This window comes from Plecotus auritus (genome assembly GCF_963455305.1).
Source record: "Plecotus auritus genome assembly, chromosome: 8".
Classification (NCBI taxonomy): domain Eukaryota; kingdom Metazoa; phylum Chordata; class Mammalia; order Chiroptera; family Vespertilionidae; genus Plecotus; species Plecotus auritus.
The window spans coordinates 59835941-59849409 of record NC_137782.1 but is presented as its reverse complement, the minus strand read 5'-3'; the positions used below and the strand labels follow the sequence as shown (position 1 = coordinate 59849409).

The window sequence follows — 13469 nt, the reverse complement described above, 5'->3', positions numbered from 1 at the left end:
GGCTCTGGCTAGTGTTGCTCAGTGGTTGGGGCATCGTCCCATGTACCGAAAGGTTGCCAGTTTGATTGCAGTCAGGGCACATACCCAGGTTGCCAGTTAACTCTTCAGTTGGGGTTCATGCAGGAGGCAACCCATTGGTGTTTCCCTCCCTCTCTTCCTCTCTCTAAAGTTAACAAAATAAAAGTTATTCTATGGCTGAGGGTGGTTGTTAACTTGGGCTATTTGTGTCGCTGTGGATGATTCTCAAAAACAGAATGTTAGCTCTGGCCAGTGGGCATGCAAAAGCCTTGGGTTCAATTCCAGGCAGAGCACATATTCAGTTTGCAGGTTTGATCCACAGTCAGGTCGAGTATTAGAGGCAACCATTCAATGTTTTATTTTCTCTGTCTTTCCCCACCCTAAATCAATAAAAAAAAATCCTTGGATGAGGATTAAAATATATATATACATATATATAAAAATTAATATATATGATGTTAAATAAAAGTTTAGAAGGCTACTTACAGTGAAATATGATTTATATAAATTTTTTTAAAACATGTAAAACAATACTGTACATTATTTATGGCTATACACAAATATGTAGTAAAAGTACAAAGCATTCATGAAAATTATTATTTTTTAATCCTTACCCAATAATCCTTATTGATTTTAGATCGAGGGGAAGGGAAAAAGAGAGAGAAACATCAATGTGAGAGGGAAAGAAACATCTATCAGTTGCCTCCCACATGCACTACAACCAGAAATGGAACACAAAACCTGGGTATGTGCCCTGACCAGAAAACTAACCTGTGGCCTTTTGGGGTATAGGACTTCACTCCAACCAACTGAGCCACATCAGCCAAGGCCATTCATGAAAATTATTAAACACCAATTCAGGATGGTGATTCCTTTTGAGGAAGAAAGGATAGAAATAGAATCCAATAGGGGTATAAAGGAACTCTTCCATTGTTTCTAATATTTTGTTCTAAAAACAATAGATTTGCAGCAAGTCGGGCAAAAAGATTTGACAGGTTGGGCAGTGATCTATTTATGCTTCTCTGTGTGCTTCAAATATTTTAGTTTTCCTTTGATGTAAATATTCTGTACTTACCTTAGAAAATGCAGAAAGCTTAAAAAAGTCAAGCCCATTATTCACAATCCTATTATTGAGAAGCAGATTTTCTTCTATTCTCACTTTATACTAAAAAAAACATAATAAGCTTAGATTCTTCTTACCTTCACTGTTTCAACGTGAATTTGACTCAGTCGGATAGAATTAAGCAGCTTCTTTCTCTCCCACGTGGACCTAAAATTTTAACAGGATAAGCAAATTTATCATAATTTGCTTAATAATAATCATTACAGAAGTAAAATTAAAAGGAATGATGAGCCTGGCCAGCGTGGCTCAGAGGTTGAGCATTGACCTTAGAACCAGGCGGTCACAGTTTAATTCCCAGTCAAGGCACATGCCCGGTTGCAGGCTCGATCCCCAGTAGGGGCATGCAAGAGGCAGCCAATCAACGATTCTCTCTCATCGTTGCTGTTTCTGTCTCTCCCTCTCCCTTCCTCTCTGAAATCAATAAAAATGTATTTAAAAAAAACAACCACCACAAAGGCATGGTTAGTCATGCCTGTCATAAATCGCTAACAGCCTTCTCTTGAGCATATTGTAGAAACCGGGTGTCCTGAGTCCTGCCTGGACCTAGGGCAGCTTGAACACCAGATTTGGCTGACAAGTTCCATATTGGGACCAACAAAAACACTGCCTGCACATCCACAGCCCCCTCCCAGATTTCTTTGTTCTGTTTTCCCTCTCCATCCTGATAAAAACCCCTGCCTCCACTGAGATGTTAAGATGGCTTTGGGATGAGAGTCCCCCATTTTCTCAAGTGGCCGGAACTTGAAAACCTCTTTTCTTCGCACAAGTACCTATCTCACAGGTTTGGCTTTTGTTGTGGGGTTCGGTTTAATTTTCACTTTTAACTGGTCCAGGCATGTTAGCCCAGCTGACTATTGGCAGGCAAGGGGTTCACCTTTCCTAATCTACTAGCTAATTGGATTGAAAAAATTAATATTTTGCTAAAAGCCCTACATAGACTTGGAGTCAGAAGCACTACAATTGGCCTCTATATTGTACCCTGAGACTTAAGGTGATAATCATCAAAGCACCATACCTGTGTTTTTACTAGTCCTCTATCCACCTCATCAGTTTTTTTTTAAATGTATTCACTGATTTTTTAGAGAGAAAGAGGGAGGATAGAGGGGGTACACATTTAATGTGACAATGTTTCTTATTTCCTAGAAAAACTTTTTAAATCAACAATTGATCATAAAATTAAGGAAATACAAGTACTTGCCTAAACTGGATTCTCCTTAGAAAGCAGAGTCTAGGACAGGGGTGGGGAACCTTTTTTCTGCCAAGGGCCGCCATTTGGATATTTATAACAACATTCTCAGGACACACAAAATTATCAACTTAAAAATTAGCCTGCTATATTTGGTCAAACATTTAATTAACTCACCCCTAAAGCCTTAGCAGGGCTAGACCAAATGATTTTATAGGCCTTATATGGCCCACAGGCTGGATGTTCTCCACCCCTGGTCTAGGATGAGAGCTTGCATAGAAGTAATGTATTTTAGGATGTGAATCCAGGGAATAAAAGTGGGAGACTAGGAAGAGTGAAACAGGAAACGAGGCGGGGAAAGTACAAGGGTATATTGGAAGTTTGCTGCACTGGTACCACTAGGAACAATTTGCTGACCCCACTAGGATCCTCAAGGGCAGCTTTGTCCAGTAGAACTTTGCCATGATGGAAAAGTGAAGTCTGTCCAGTCCAACATAGTAGCCACTAGCCATAAGTGGTATTAAGTACTTGAAATATGGCTAGTGTAATTAAGAAATTGATTCTTTAAAATACATTTTTTTTTATTGATTTCAGAGAGGAAGGGAAAGGGAAAGAGATAGAAACATCAATGATGAGAGAGAATCATTAATCATCTGCCTTCTGCATGCTACCTACTGGGAATCAAGCCCACAATCTGGGCATGTGCCCTGACCAGGAATCGAACCCTGACCTCCTGGTTCAACCACTGAGCCACGCTGGCCAGGCAGAAATTGACATTTTTATTTAATTTAAATTAATTTAAACAGGTAGCTAGTGGGTGCTGTATAGGAAAACACAGCTCAGGGTTATGAGGCAGGCACATAAGGTATGCCATCTAGTGTTCCTTTTGGAATTTTGTTTATTTTGTTCACTCATGTGTCCCTAATTCCTAGAAGAGTGCCTAACATGCAATGAGCCCTCTATAAATATTTAATAAAACAATAATATTTGGGTCCACAAAGTATATGGTTTCCTTTAAAAGAAAGACTCTATTAAAACAATTCTATTCAATTAAAATAGTAAGCAACTTGCCCTAGCTGGTTTGGCTTAGTGGATAGAGTATCAGCCAACGGACTGAAGGGTCCTGGGTTCGATTCTAGTCAAGGGCACATGCCTATGTTGCGGGTTTGATCCCCAGTAGGGGGCGTGCAGGAGGCAGTCAATCAATGATTCTCTTTCATCATTGATGTTTCTATCTCTCCCTCTCCCTTTCTCTCTGAAATCAATAAAAATATATTTTAAACTGCTGGATTATAGAGTTCAAAACCACAGTTATAAGGCTACTCAAGAATCTTCTAGAAACCTCTGAGGAACTTAGTGAGACTTTCAAGGATCTTAGTGAGAATGCCAAAAAATGGAAAAGGACCAGTCAGAAACTAAGCATACACTGACTGAAATAAAGAATAATATACAGGGATTCAACAGTAGATTAGAGGATCCCGAGAATAAAATCAATGATTTAAAATACAAGGAAGCAAAAAACACCCAACCAGAAGAGCAAAAAGAAAAAAGAATCCAAAAATATGAAGATAGTGTAAGGAGCTTCTGGGACAACTTCAAGTGTACCCACATCCAAAATATGGGGGTTCCAGGAGAAGAGAGAGAGCAAGATACTGAAAACCTATTTGAAGAAATAATGACAGAAAACTTCCCCAACCTAGTGAAAGAAATAGACTTACAAGTACAGGATGTACAGAGAACCCCAAATAAGATGAATCCAAAGAGGACCACACTAAGACACATCATAATTAAAATGCCAAGGGCAAAAGACAAAGAGAGAATCTTAAAAGCAGCAAGAGAGACTAGGGGCGGGGGGGAAAAAAAGCAGCAAGAGAAAAACAATTAGTTACCTACAAGGGAGTGCCCATACGGCTATCAACTGAGTTCTTAACAGAAACTATGCAGGCCAGAAGGGAGTGGCAAGAAATATTCAAAGTGATGAATAGCAAGAACCTACAACCAAGATTACTCTACCCAGCAAAGCTAACATTTAGAATTGAAGGTCAGATAAAGAGCTTCACAGACAAGAAAAAAACTAAAGGAGTTCATCACCACTAAACCAATATTATATGAAATGCTGAAGGGTGTTCTTTAAGAAGAGGAAGAATAAGAAAAAGGTAAAGATAAAAAATATGAACAACAAAGTGACAACAAATACGTATCTATCAACAAGTGAATCTAAAAATCAAATGAATAAAAAATCTGATGAACAGAATAAACTGGTGAATGGAATAGAATCAGGGGCATGGAAATGGAATAGACTGATGGTTCTCAGAGGGAATGGGGTGTGGGAGGGTGGGTGAAGAGATTAGACAAAGATCTTATATGCGCCAAAACCGGTTTGGCTCAGTGGATAGAGCGTCAGCCTGCGGACTGAAAGGTCCCAGGTTCCATTCCGGTCAAGGGCATGTAACTTGGTTGCGGGCACATCCCCAGTGGGAGGTGTGCAAGAGGCAGCTGATCGATGTTTCTCTCTCATCGATGTTTCTAACTCTCTATCCCTCTTCCTTCCTCTCTGTAAAAAATCAATAAAATATTAAAAAAAAAAAAAGATCTTATATGCATGTATGCATTACCAATGGACACAAACAATAGGATGCCGAGGGCCTGGGGTGGGGTGGGAACCGGGTAGAGAGGAGCTATGGGAGGAAAAAAGAGGGACATCTGTAATAATCTCAACAATAAAGATTAATTTAAAATATATATATATTTTTAAAAAATAGCAACTATTATACATAGAAAATAGGTAGTAAGGGAGACTTTGAGGAAGAAAAGGGGGTTGAAATGTGATTATGAAAGAAGCAAGATGAGGTCCCTAAAGATTCAGATCTAAAGGTCATTTACTAAAAGTCAGTTAAAAGTGATCTTTTTGAACCCTGGCCAGTGTTTCTCCGTGGTTAGAGTGTTGTCCCTCAGACCGAAGGGTCAAGGGTTTGATTCCCAGTCAAGGGCATGTACCTGGGTTGCAGGTTTGATCCCCAGCCCTGGTCCGGGTTCGTGTGGGAGGCAACCAATCCATGTGTCTCTCTCACATCAATGTTTCTGTCTTTCTCTTCCCCTCCCTGCCTTCCTCCCTTCCACTCTTTCTAAAATAAATGGGGGAAAAAACAGTGATCTTTTTTCACAATCTACTTCTGTTATCAATTATTAAACAACAAGTACATGAAGCAATAACCTCTTGTTTTGATTCTTTGATTACTGTTCCCACAAACAACATTTAGATAAGTGGAATTCCATAAGATAAGACTACATTTCACCACTGTTGTCAATTCTCTAAAAGAAGCAAAATCTCCATTTTTAAGGAATATTTAAATATTGCATCCTCAATTGAGTTTTGTGTGTTTTAAATTTTTATTTATTGATTTCTAGAGACAGAAACATCACTTTGTTGTTCTACTTATTTTATGCACTCATCAGTTGATGATTGGTTCTTGTATGTGCTCTGACCAGGAATGAACCCACAACCTTGGCATATGGGGATGATGCTCTAACCAACTGAGCTACCTGGTCAGGGCCTCAACTGAGGTATTTATTTTTATTTTTTAATATATTTTTATTGATTTCAAAGTGGAAGTGAGAGGGAGAGAGAGAGAGAAACATCCGTGATGAGAGAGAATATTGATCAGCTGCCTCCTGCATGCCCTCCACTGGGGATCGAGCCCACAACCTGGGCATGTGCCCTTGACCGGAATGGAACCTGGGACCCTTCAGTCTGCAAGCCTATGCTCTATCCACTGAGACAAAACAGCTAGGACTCAACTGAGGTCTTCTAAGTAGACCCACATTAATCTACACCTTAGAATCTCCAGCCATACATAAGGATCGATATATATATATATATGTGTGTGTGTGTATATATATATATATATATATGTTCATACATACATATATATATATATGTTAAACATATATGTCATTTATTAAGGGCTTATCATGTGCTAATCACTTGACATACTTGTTTTATTATTATTATTATCCATTTCACAGGTGCAGAACCTGAAGGTTAAATAACTTGTCCCAAATTAGTTAACTAAAAAGTGCCAAATTACTTTGTAACTCTAAATCTAATAACCGAGATATATTCCAGTCTTAAGATAGCTTTAAAAGTTCTAGAAATATGATCAAGATAGGATTCTAGACTTGATTTTTCTTGCCAACATTTTTGCCCCTATCATTTCTTAACTATATTCTGGTGTGTATAATTCAATTATCCTGAAATTGAGAGTAAAAATTTGGTTACTACCAACTTCATGAAGGCTCATCAGCAAAATGTTTAAAAATAGGAATAATTAATAATATTAAACAGAATTTACACAGCAAATACAAACAAAAACAACTGTATTTTTGTTTAAAACTGTGGAGTATTTTAAAACACTTCCTGGATTTGGCCTAGCTGGTTTGGCTCAGTGGATAGAGCATCAGCCTGTATTCTAAAGGGTCCCAAGTTCGATTCCAGTCAAGGGCATAAGCCCGGGTTGCCTCGATCCCTAGTGGGGGGTGTGCAGGAGGCAGCCGATCAATAATTCTATCTTGTCCTAGCTAATTTGGCTCAATGGATAGAGTATGGGCCTGTGGGCTGAAGGGTCCCGGGTTCGATTCCAGTCAAGGGCATATGCCCGGGTTGCCTCGATCCCTAGTGGGGGGCATGCAGGAGGCAGCCGATCAATAATTCTATCTCACCCTAGCTAATTTGGCTCAATGGACAGAGTATGTGCCTGTGGGCTGAAGGGTCCCAGGTTCGATTCCAGTCAGGGGCACATGTCTGGGTTGCGGACTCGATCCCCAGTATGGGGCATGCAGGAGGCACCCTATCAATGATTCTTATCATTGATGTTTCTATCTCTTTCTTTCTCTCCCCTCTCCTTTCTTCTCTGAAATCAATAAAAATATATTTTTGAAAAATAGAAAATAAAACATTTCCAAGATTTAAAATGTGGACAGTTAATATTAGCAATCTTGGGCTTTGTCCCTCAAAGTTGAATAAAAAGGCCGCAAGAACCCAGCTGACATGGCTCAGTGGTTGAGCGTTTGCCTATGAACAAGGAAGTCATGGTTGGATTCCCGGTCAGGGCACGTGCTGGGGTTGCAGGCTAGATCCCCGGAGTGGGGTGTGCAGGAGGTGGCTGATCAATGATTCTCTCTCATCATTGGTGTTTCTATTTCTCTCTCCCTTCCTCTCTGAAATCAATAAAAAATATATTTAAAAAATAAATAAAGGTAGCAAGCACGGTTGGCTACAATGTGAATTTTATCATTCTTACCTTATTCCAAGTTTATCAAGATGAGATTCATCAAGATTGGACAGTAATGAACCTGTGATTTTCTCTTCTGCGGAGGAAAAGGTAAAAAAGAGATGATTTCAGTATTTACAACATATGATTTTCAATTTCTTTCCATTTGGACCCACCAGAATTTACTCAGATCAACATTTATTGAGTGCACCCACCACAGGCAACGGACTGTAACACTTTTCTATTTGCCAATGAGAAGGTCTTACTTTTAATTAGAAAACTATATCAAGAGGCTTTTATGATAAATCAGGTAAAAATTTTTAAATTACTTGAGTAAGTTATTTGCAAGGAAGTCCAGCTGCAAAACTGGTAGCTTCCTCCTAAAGCAGTTAAGGTTTGGGATGGGGATAGGGAAACCCTATTGTTCTTAGAATAGTCAGGTCAAAAACCAGAGCCTGAGGGGTGGCAAAGTGTTGATTTAGTTATAAAACCTTCAAGTAAAGTACACAATACTCTGTGTTTTGAAAGACTTACATATATGGTTTATTTTTCTTCCTCTTTCTATAATTAATTCTAGTCCTTCCTGACCTCAGACTCTAGAACTCTGGACTATTTATTTTCTAACAAACAAAAATGTTTCTAAAGGTAATGATGATTACCAAAGGGGAGGTGGAGGTAGGTGGAAAATATTTTTTATAAAAGTGTCTATTTAAAAAAAAAAAAAAGAAAGAAAAGGTGTGCAGTCAGCGTGGCTCAATGGTTGAGCGTTGACCTATGAACCAGGTCATGGTTCAATTCCCATTCAGGGCATATGCCCAGGTTGGGAGCTCGATCCCCAGTGGGGGTGTGAGGAGGCAGCCTATCAATGATTCTCTCTCATCATTGATGTTTCTATCCCCCTCTCTCTCTCTCTTCCTGCCTCTCTGAAATAAATAAATAGGCATATTTTAAAAAATTAGGCAATCTCAGAAATCCAAACAATACAAAAATATAAACTATAAAATATCAAAACTTACTTATATTCTCCCGATAACCACTGATAACATTTTGGATATCCTTCAAGACATTTATCTATGTAATGATATAATTTTACACAAATAAAATTACATTGTTTATAATCTACTTTCCCCATTCTACTGACAATTTCATTAATATTGGATTACTCATTTCTTCTATTATCAATCTTTTAAAAATATTTTTATTACTTTTAGAGAGAGAGAAAGGTAGAGGGAGAGAAACATCTATGAGAGAGAACCATTGATCAACTGCCTCCAGCAATGTCCTGTACTGGGGATCAAGCCCACAACCCAGGCAAGTGCCCTGACTGGGAATAGAACCAGCAACCCTTCCATACAAGGGATGCCACCCAATCCACTGAGCCACACTGGCCAGGGCACCTATCACCTATTACCAATCTTTAAACATTTTCCAAAACTAAACTTAAAAATAAGTATTTTCACAATCACTGTTGAGACAATGTCTTTTTCTGTTTCCTGGCTGGTTGTCAATAGTCTGTTCCTGTGTTTTGCTCATTATTCCATTCTTTTCCCCCTCGCTCTTAGTTGATTTTATAATTTAGGAATGCTCTCCAATTTTTTTTTTATTTTTATTTTTTGGTTTGTTTGTTCCTTTACTGTTGAGGGGAATCCAATGGTTTTTGAAGAGAACACTTGTTAAGGTACAGTTGGCATGAATTCTGGAATCTAAAGACCTCTTTAAAAGCAAGCTCTGCCTTTTTCTAGCTGTGTAACCTGTGGAAAGTTAGTTAACATATTTGAACCTCAAACACATCACCTGTAAAAATATATATATTATAGCCTCTGAATTTCAGGGTTCCTGTGAGATTGTATTTCATCATGAGGAAAAGGACCCAGCACCTTATGCTTTGTTTTGTCATATAAAAACAAATCTGGACTTAGAAAGACTGCTGCAGTAGGGAGAACATTCCAATCTCAAAAGTAAATAATCAGCTCAAAATCAAACAGAAGCCCTGGCCAGTTTGGCTCAGTGGATAGAGTGCCCACCTGCAGACTGAAGGGTCCGGGGTTTCAATTCCTGTCAAGGGTACATGCCCGGGTTGTGGGGTCAACCCCAGTAGGAGGTGTGCAGGTGGCAGCCAATCAATGTTTCTCTCTCATCGTTGATGTTTCTATCTCTCTCACTCCCCCTTCCGCTCTAAAATCAATAAAAATACATTTTTAAAAAATCAAACAGAAAATGGTGATGTTGTTGTTGTTTTAGACTAAAGGAGGGGCAAGCGGAGATAAGTAGAATCTTTGAAGGGTATAGGACCCCAGTGGGGTCTGATAGGGCAGTGTCCCCAGGAAAAGCTGACCAGGGGGGCATATTTCACTTTTTTTAGTGTTTGCTCAGTTTTGGAGGCAAGCAAGAGTTCAGGGGCCTGAAGGAGAGAGAAGCCTGACTAAAGTTTGGTCAAGACAAAGCAGACAGTAAGAAATGAGCCAACTGCAAACACTTGATGTGTTTTTACCAATTAAAAGCATGCAGTGTCTCTCATTGGCATTAGACTGTGGACTCAAGAGAACAGGTCATTTTGAAAGTTGATGAATTAATCTACAGAACACCACTGAAACAGAGAGCCAACATAGCCAATCACATTGGTAAAACTACTTTATCACATTGGAGACACAAAAGGTAAAACTACTTTATCCCCACTCATTACTACTCAAAGAAAAATTCCAATCCCCGTAGTGGAGGAAATTAAAAAGGGGACAGGGGAAAAGAGAAGTACAATTTCTATACCCATCAAGTTATCTTTTAAGTTGGGCTACTGAAGTTCCTTGCACCCTAGTCCCCCAGCCTAGGCAAACAGGGCTGCATCCAACATTTGCAAAAGTTCACAGAATATGCAAATCACACCACCTCTCTCCTGAGGATAAAGCCAAATAAATTAAGCTTCACACGCATTAGGGGAAGTTGAGTAGATTTCAAGTGGATGGATGCTTGAACTTGAGCCAGTAAAGTTGCTTAAAACTTACAACCTGCACACCTCCCCATGTGATATGGCCAAGTGGTGGGCTGCTGGGAGTCCAGTGATCAATTGAACAACCCCAGTGTCCAGATTTAGCAAGAGAAACTGGTTTTGGAGAAGAAAACATGATCATTACCAAGCTCTGCAAGTAGTCAACAAACATATATTGACCCCTAATTGTAATGCTATTTCCCGGAATTCAGAGATTGACCCAACAAGTTCCCTCCCTTTTGGGAAATCCCCAAGTTTGGGGAAATGGGTGTGTGTTTAAAGGAAAGAGAAACTAAGAAGCATCAAAATATACTCCAATGGGGAAAGTGTTCAAGCAGCTGCCGTGGCAGCGGGATCTCCAAGCCTGGTGGGCCTGAATGACAGCAATCCTCTGAACAAGGTCTGGGGAAAAGGTTCTAACTAAAAAAGGGACCCCATTCCTGTCAGGGCACATGCAGGGTTGCGGGCTCAATGCCTAGTGGGGTCGTGCAGGAGGCAGCCAATCAGTGATTCTTTCTCATCACTGATGTTTCTATCTCTCCCTCTCCCTTCCTCTCTGAAATCAATTATATGTATGTATATCTATATATATAGATACATAGATGAGAAAGAAAGAAAGAAAGAAAGAAAGAAAGAAAGAAAGAAAGAAAGAAAGAAAGAAAGAAAGGAAGGAAGGAAGGAAGGAAGGAAGGAAGAAAGAAAGAAAGGAAGGAAGGAAGGAAGAAAGGGAGAGAGAGAGAATCTCGAGTCTCACCTGTCCGGCGCCGGGGTGGCAAGTTCCTGAAGAAACCCAACAGACTTACACCGATGGTCCCACCCAGGTTCATAACCCCCAAAGTTAGCTTCCTTCCTACGGGACCCCCATTTCTGACGCCCCACTTCTCCTTCCACCATCTCAGGGTATCACCAACTCAGGCGCCCCCCGCCTCAGGTCCGCCCCCTCTCTGACGCCTACCACGCCAGGTCTCCCCCGCCTCAGGCCCCCTTCTCAGAGGGCTCTCCGCCTCAGGTCACCCTTCCCTGAGCGCCCCCGCCTCAGGTCCGTCCTCCCTGCCGTCTCCCGCATCACGTCTCCCTTCTCCGCTTTGGGTCCTCTTTGAGGCCCCCTGCTCACTGCCCGAGGGCGCCCTTTCTCAGGCCTGCTGTCACCGCCTCGGGTCGCCGTCCCTCAGCCCCTCAGCCCTCTAGCCTTGCTACCTCGGAAGCGGTCCAGCAGAGCGGAATCCTTGAAACCACTGCGCTCCAGGAAGAGGCACACCTGCTCCGGGTCCCAGTTCTTGCGGTCTGAGGGTAGTTTAGGATTCGGGGACCTCTCCGCCCCTGTGAAATGGGTGTTTGGCGGCGTTCTTGGGCTGCTATCGCATCGGGGCCGTTTGGGGGTCTGCCCCGAGTCGGCTCTCTGCATGGCTACACACAGCGTCCGGCGCAGCACAGTCAAGAACCGCGGCGCTCAGCTCTCGCGCAGGCGTACTGACAGCCCGACACTGGCAGCAAGTCCTTTTAGCTTTGCCAGCCTACTGGCCTTCTGCGCAGGCGCCCTGACAGCTCAGACCTTGGGGGCAAGACAGCCCAGCCACTTCAGCCGCTGGTCTTTTGCGCAAGCGCAATGACCAGCCAGAGGTCCTCTACTGAGCCCTGGGCGTTTACGGGAAACTGAGCGGCGAGAAGCAAAACTAAGGGCGGTGCTAAGAAGGCAGGAGCGAGAAAAGATTGTGCCCGTTCCCCGTGTAAGTCAGGCCACCGTCCATAGCAGGAGCTCTTAAGGTGATTTGAGTATACCTTCAAATGAGTACCCCAGACTTACCGGTGTTTCAGATACACCAGACTGAAAAGAAACCTAAAAGGCCATCAAGGCTTCCAGCATCTTTCCAGTTAAGAGAAAAAAATGGGCAAGAAGCTGAACTGAAAGACCCTGGAATGCTTTCAAATTTGATGTGAAAGTGTCTTCTTGCATTTCACAAGTTCTACAGTATTGCTGGCCAGTGAGAGGGCCCTATCAATGGATAGGGGGTGCCTACCCATGAACTCTTAGCCTATCTTCAGGTTTCCATAAGAAGCTGACTTCAAACTTCTCTCTAAAAGAATCCTCAACCCCTCTCTCCATCCTAACCCCCTACCCAGAAGAAAGGAAGGGGCCAATCTGATTACTTAAAATTATCTTCAAGTACTTTTACTACCTGGTGGTAACAGCTTGAGAAAATGGCAGGCATCTCCCCCTCATTTTAGCCACTCTGGGACAGGACCCAAAGTTCCCTATAAATCCTGGTCCATGTGATTAACTGTTAAAAGGACAACTACTACCACCACTAAAGCCAGTACAATTTTTTATCAACCAAGTCATAGACCCAGCTAGGAAATAAAGGATGAATGAGGCAAATAATCAAACAGTATGAAATAGCAGGCTAAAGGTAAACAAAATACCTTAGCAAACAGAACTTTAATGTGTGCCAGGCACTGTTCTAAGGGCTTTACAAACATTTATTCATTTAAATAGCACAATGACCTTAGGATATAAGGTAAAGAGAAAAAAGTAAGTAATTTGCCAAAGATCACACAGCTAAAAAGTGATGAAACATAGAAGATTCAAACCGACGCAATCTAGCCTGTTCCAAAATCTTTGCTCTTAATCATTTGCCAACAATTGTTTGTTAATGAGTTTTTATATAAACTTATTTTACATTAGTTAAATCAAAATTTGAATGGCTTCCTTGTCCTATAGACCCGTAGGGGAAAGTATAGAGAGATTTACTGGCCCTCAATCTGCACAGAAGGGCCAGGCCAGGAAAACCACACCCTTAAGCCCTAGAATAATTTGAGAAAAGACTAGACAGTTGTCAAGACTTGTGAAACCGAAACAAGAGGGTAAAATAACAGATAACATACATCTGA

The 13469-nt window shown here is 41.1% G+C and overlaps 1 protein-coding gene across 3 annotated transcripts in view; it reads right to left on the bottom strand.

The window, feature by feature from the left end:
* The window catches only part of SAMHD1 (SAM and HD domain containing deoxynucleoside triphosphate triphosphohydrolase 1), a 58974-nt gene extending 46865 nt beyond the window's left edge, over positions 1-12109 (bottom strand). The window contains exons 1-3 of one of the 3 annotated variants that reach the window (XM_080686492.1): positions 11778-12109; positions 7628-7694; positions 1219-1288 (exon numbers count right to left, since the gene is read on the bottom strand). In XM_080686492.1, the coding sequence (XP_080542618.1) occupies positions 1219-1288; positions 7628-7694; positions 11778-11985 (345 nt within the window). In that variant the 5' untranslated portion in view covers positions 11986-12109. Of the gene's footprint in view, positions 1-1218; positions 1289-7627; positions 7695-11334; positions 11663-11777 lie in introns of those variants that run through there. The other 2 variants (XM_080686494.1, XM_080686493.1) reach the window with 2 other exon arrangements.
* Positions 12110-13469: the final 1360 nt, after the last annotated feature.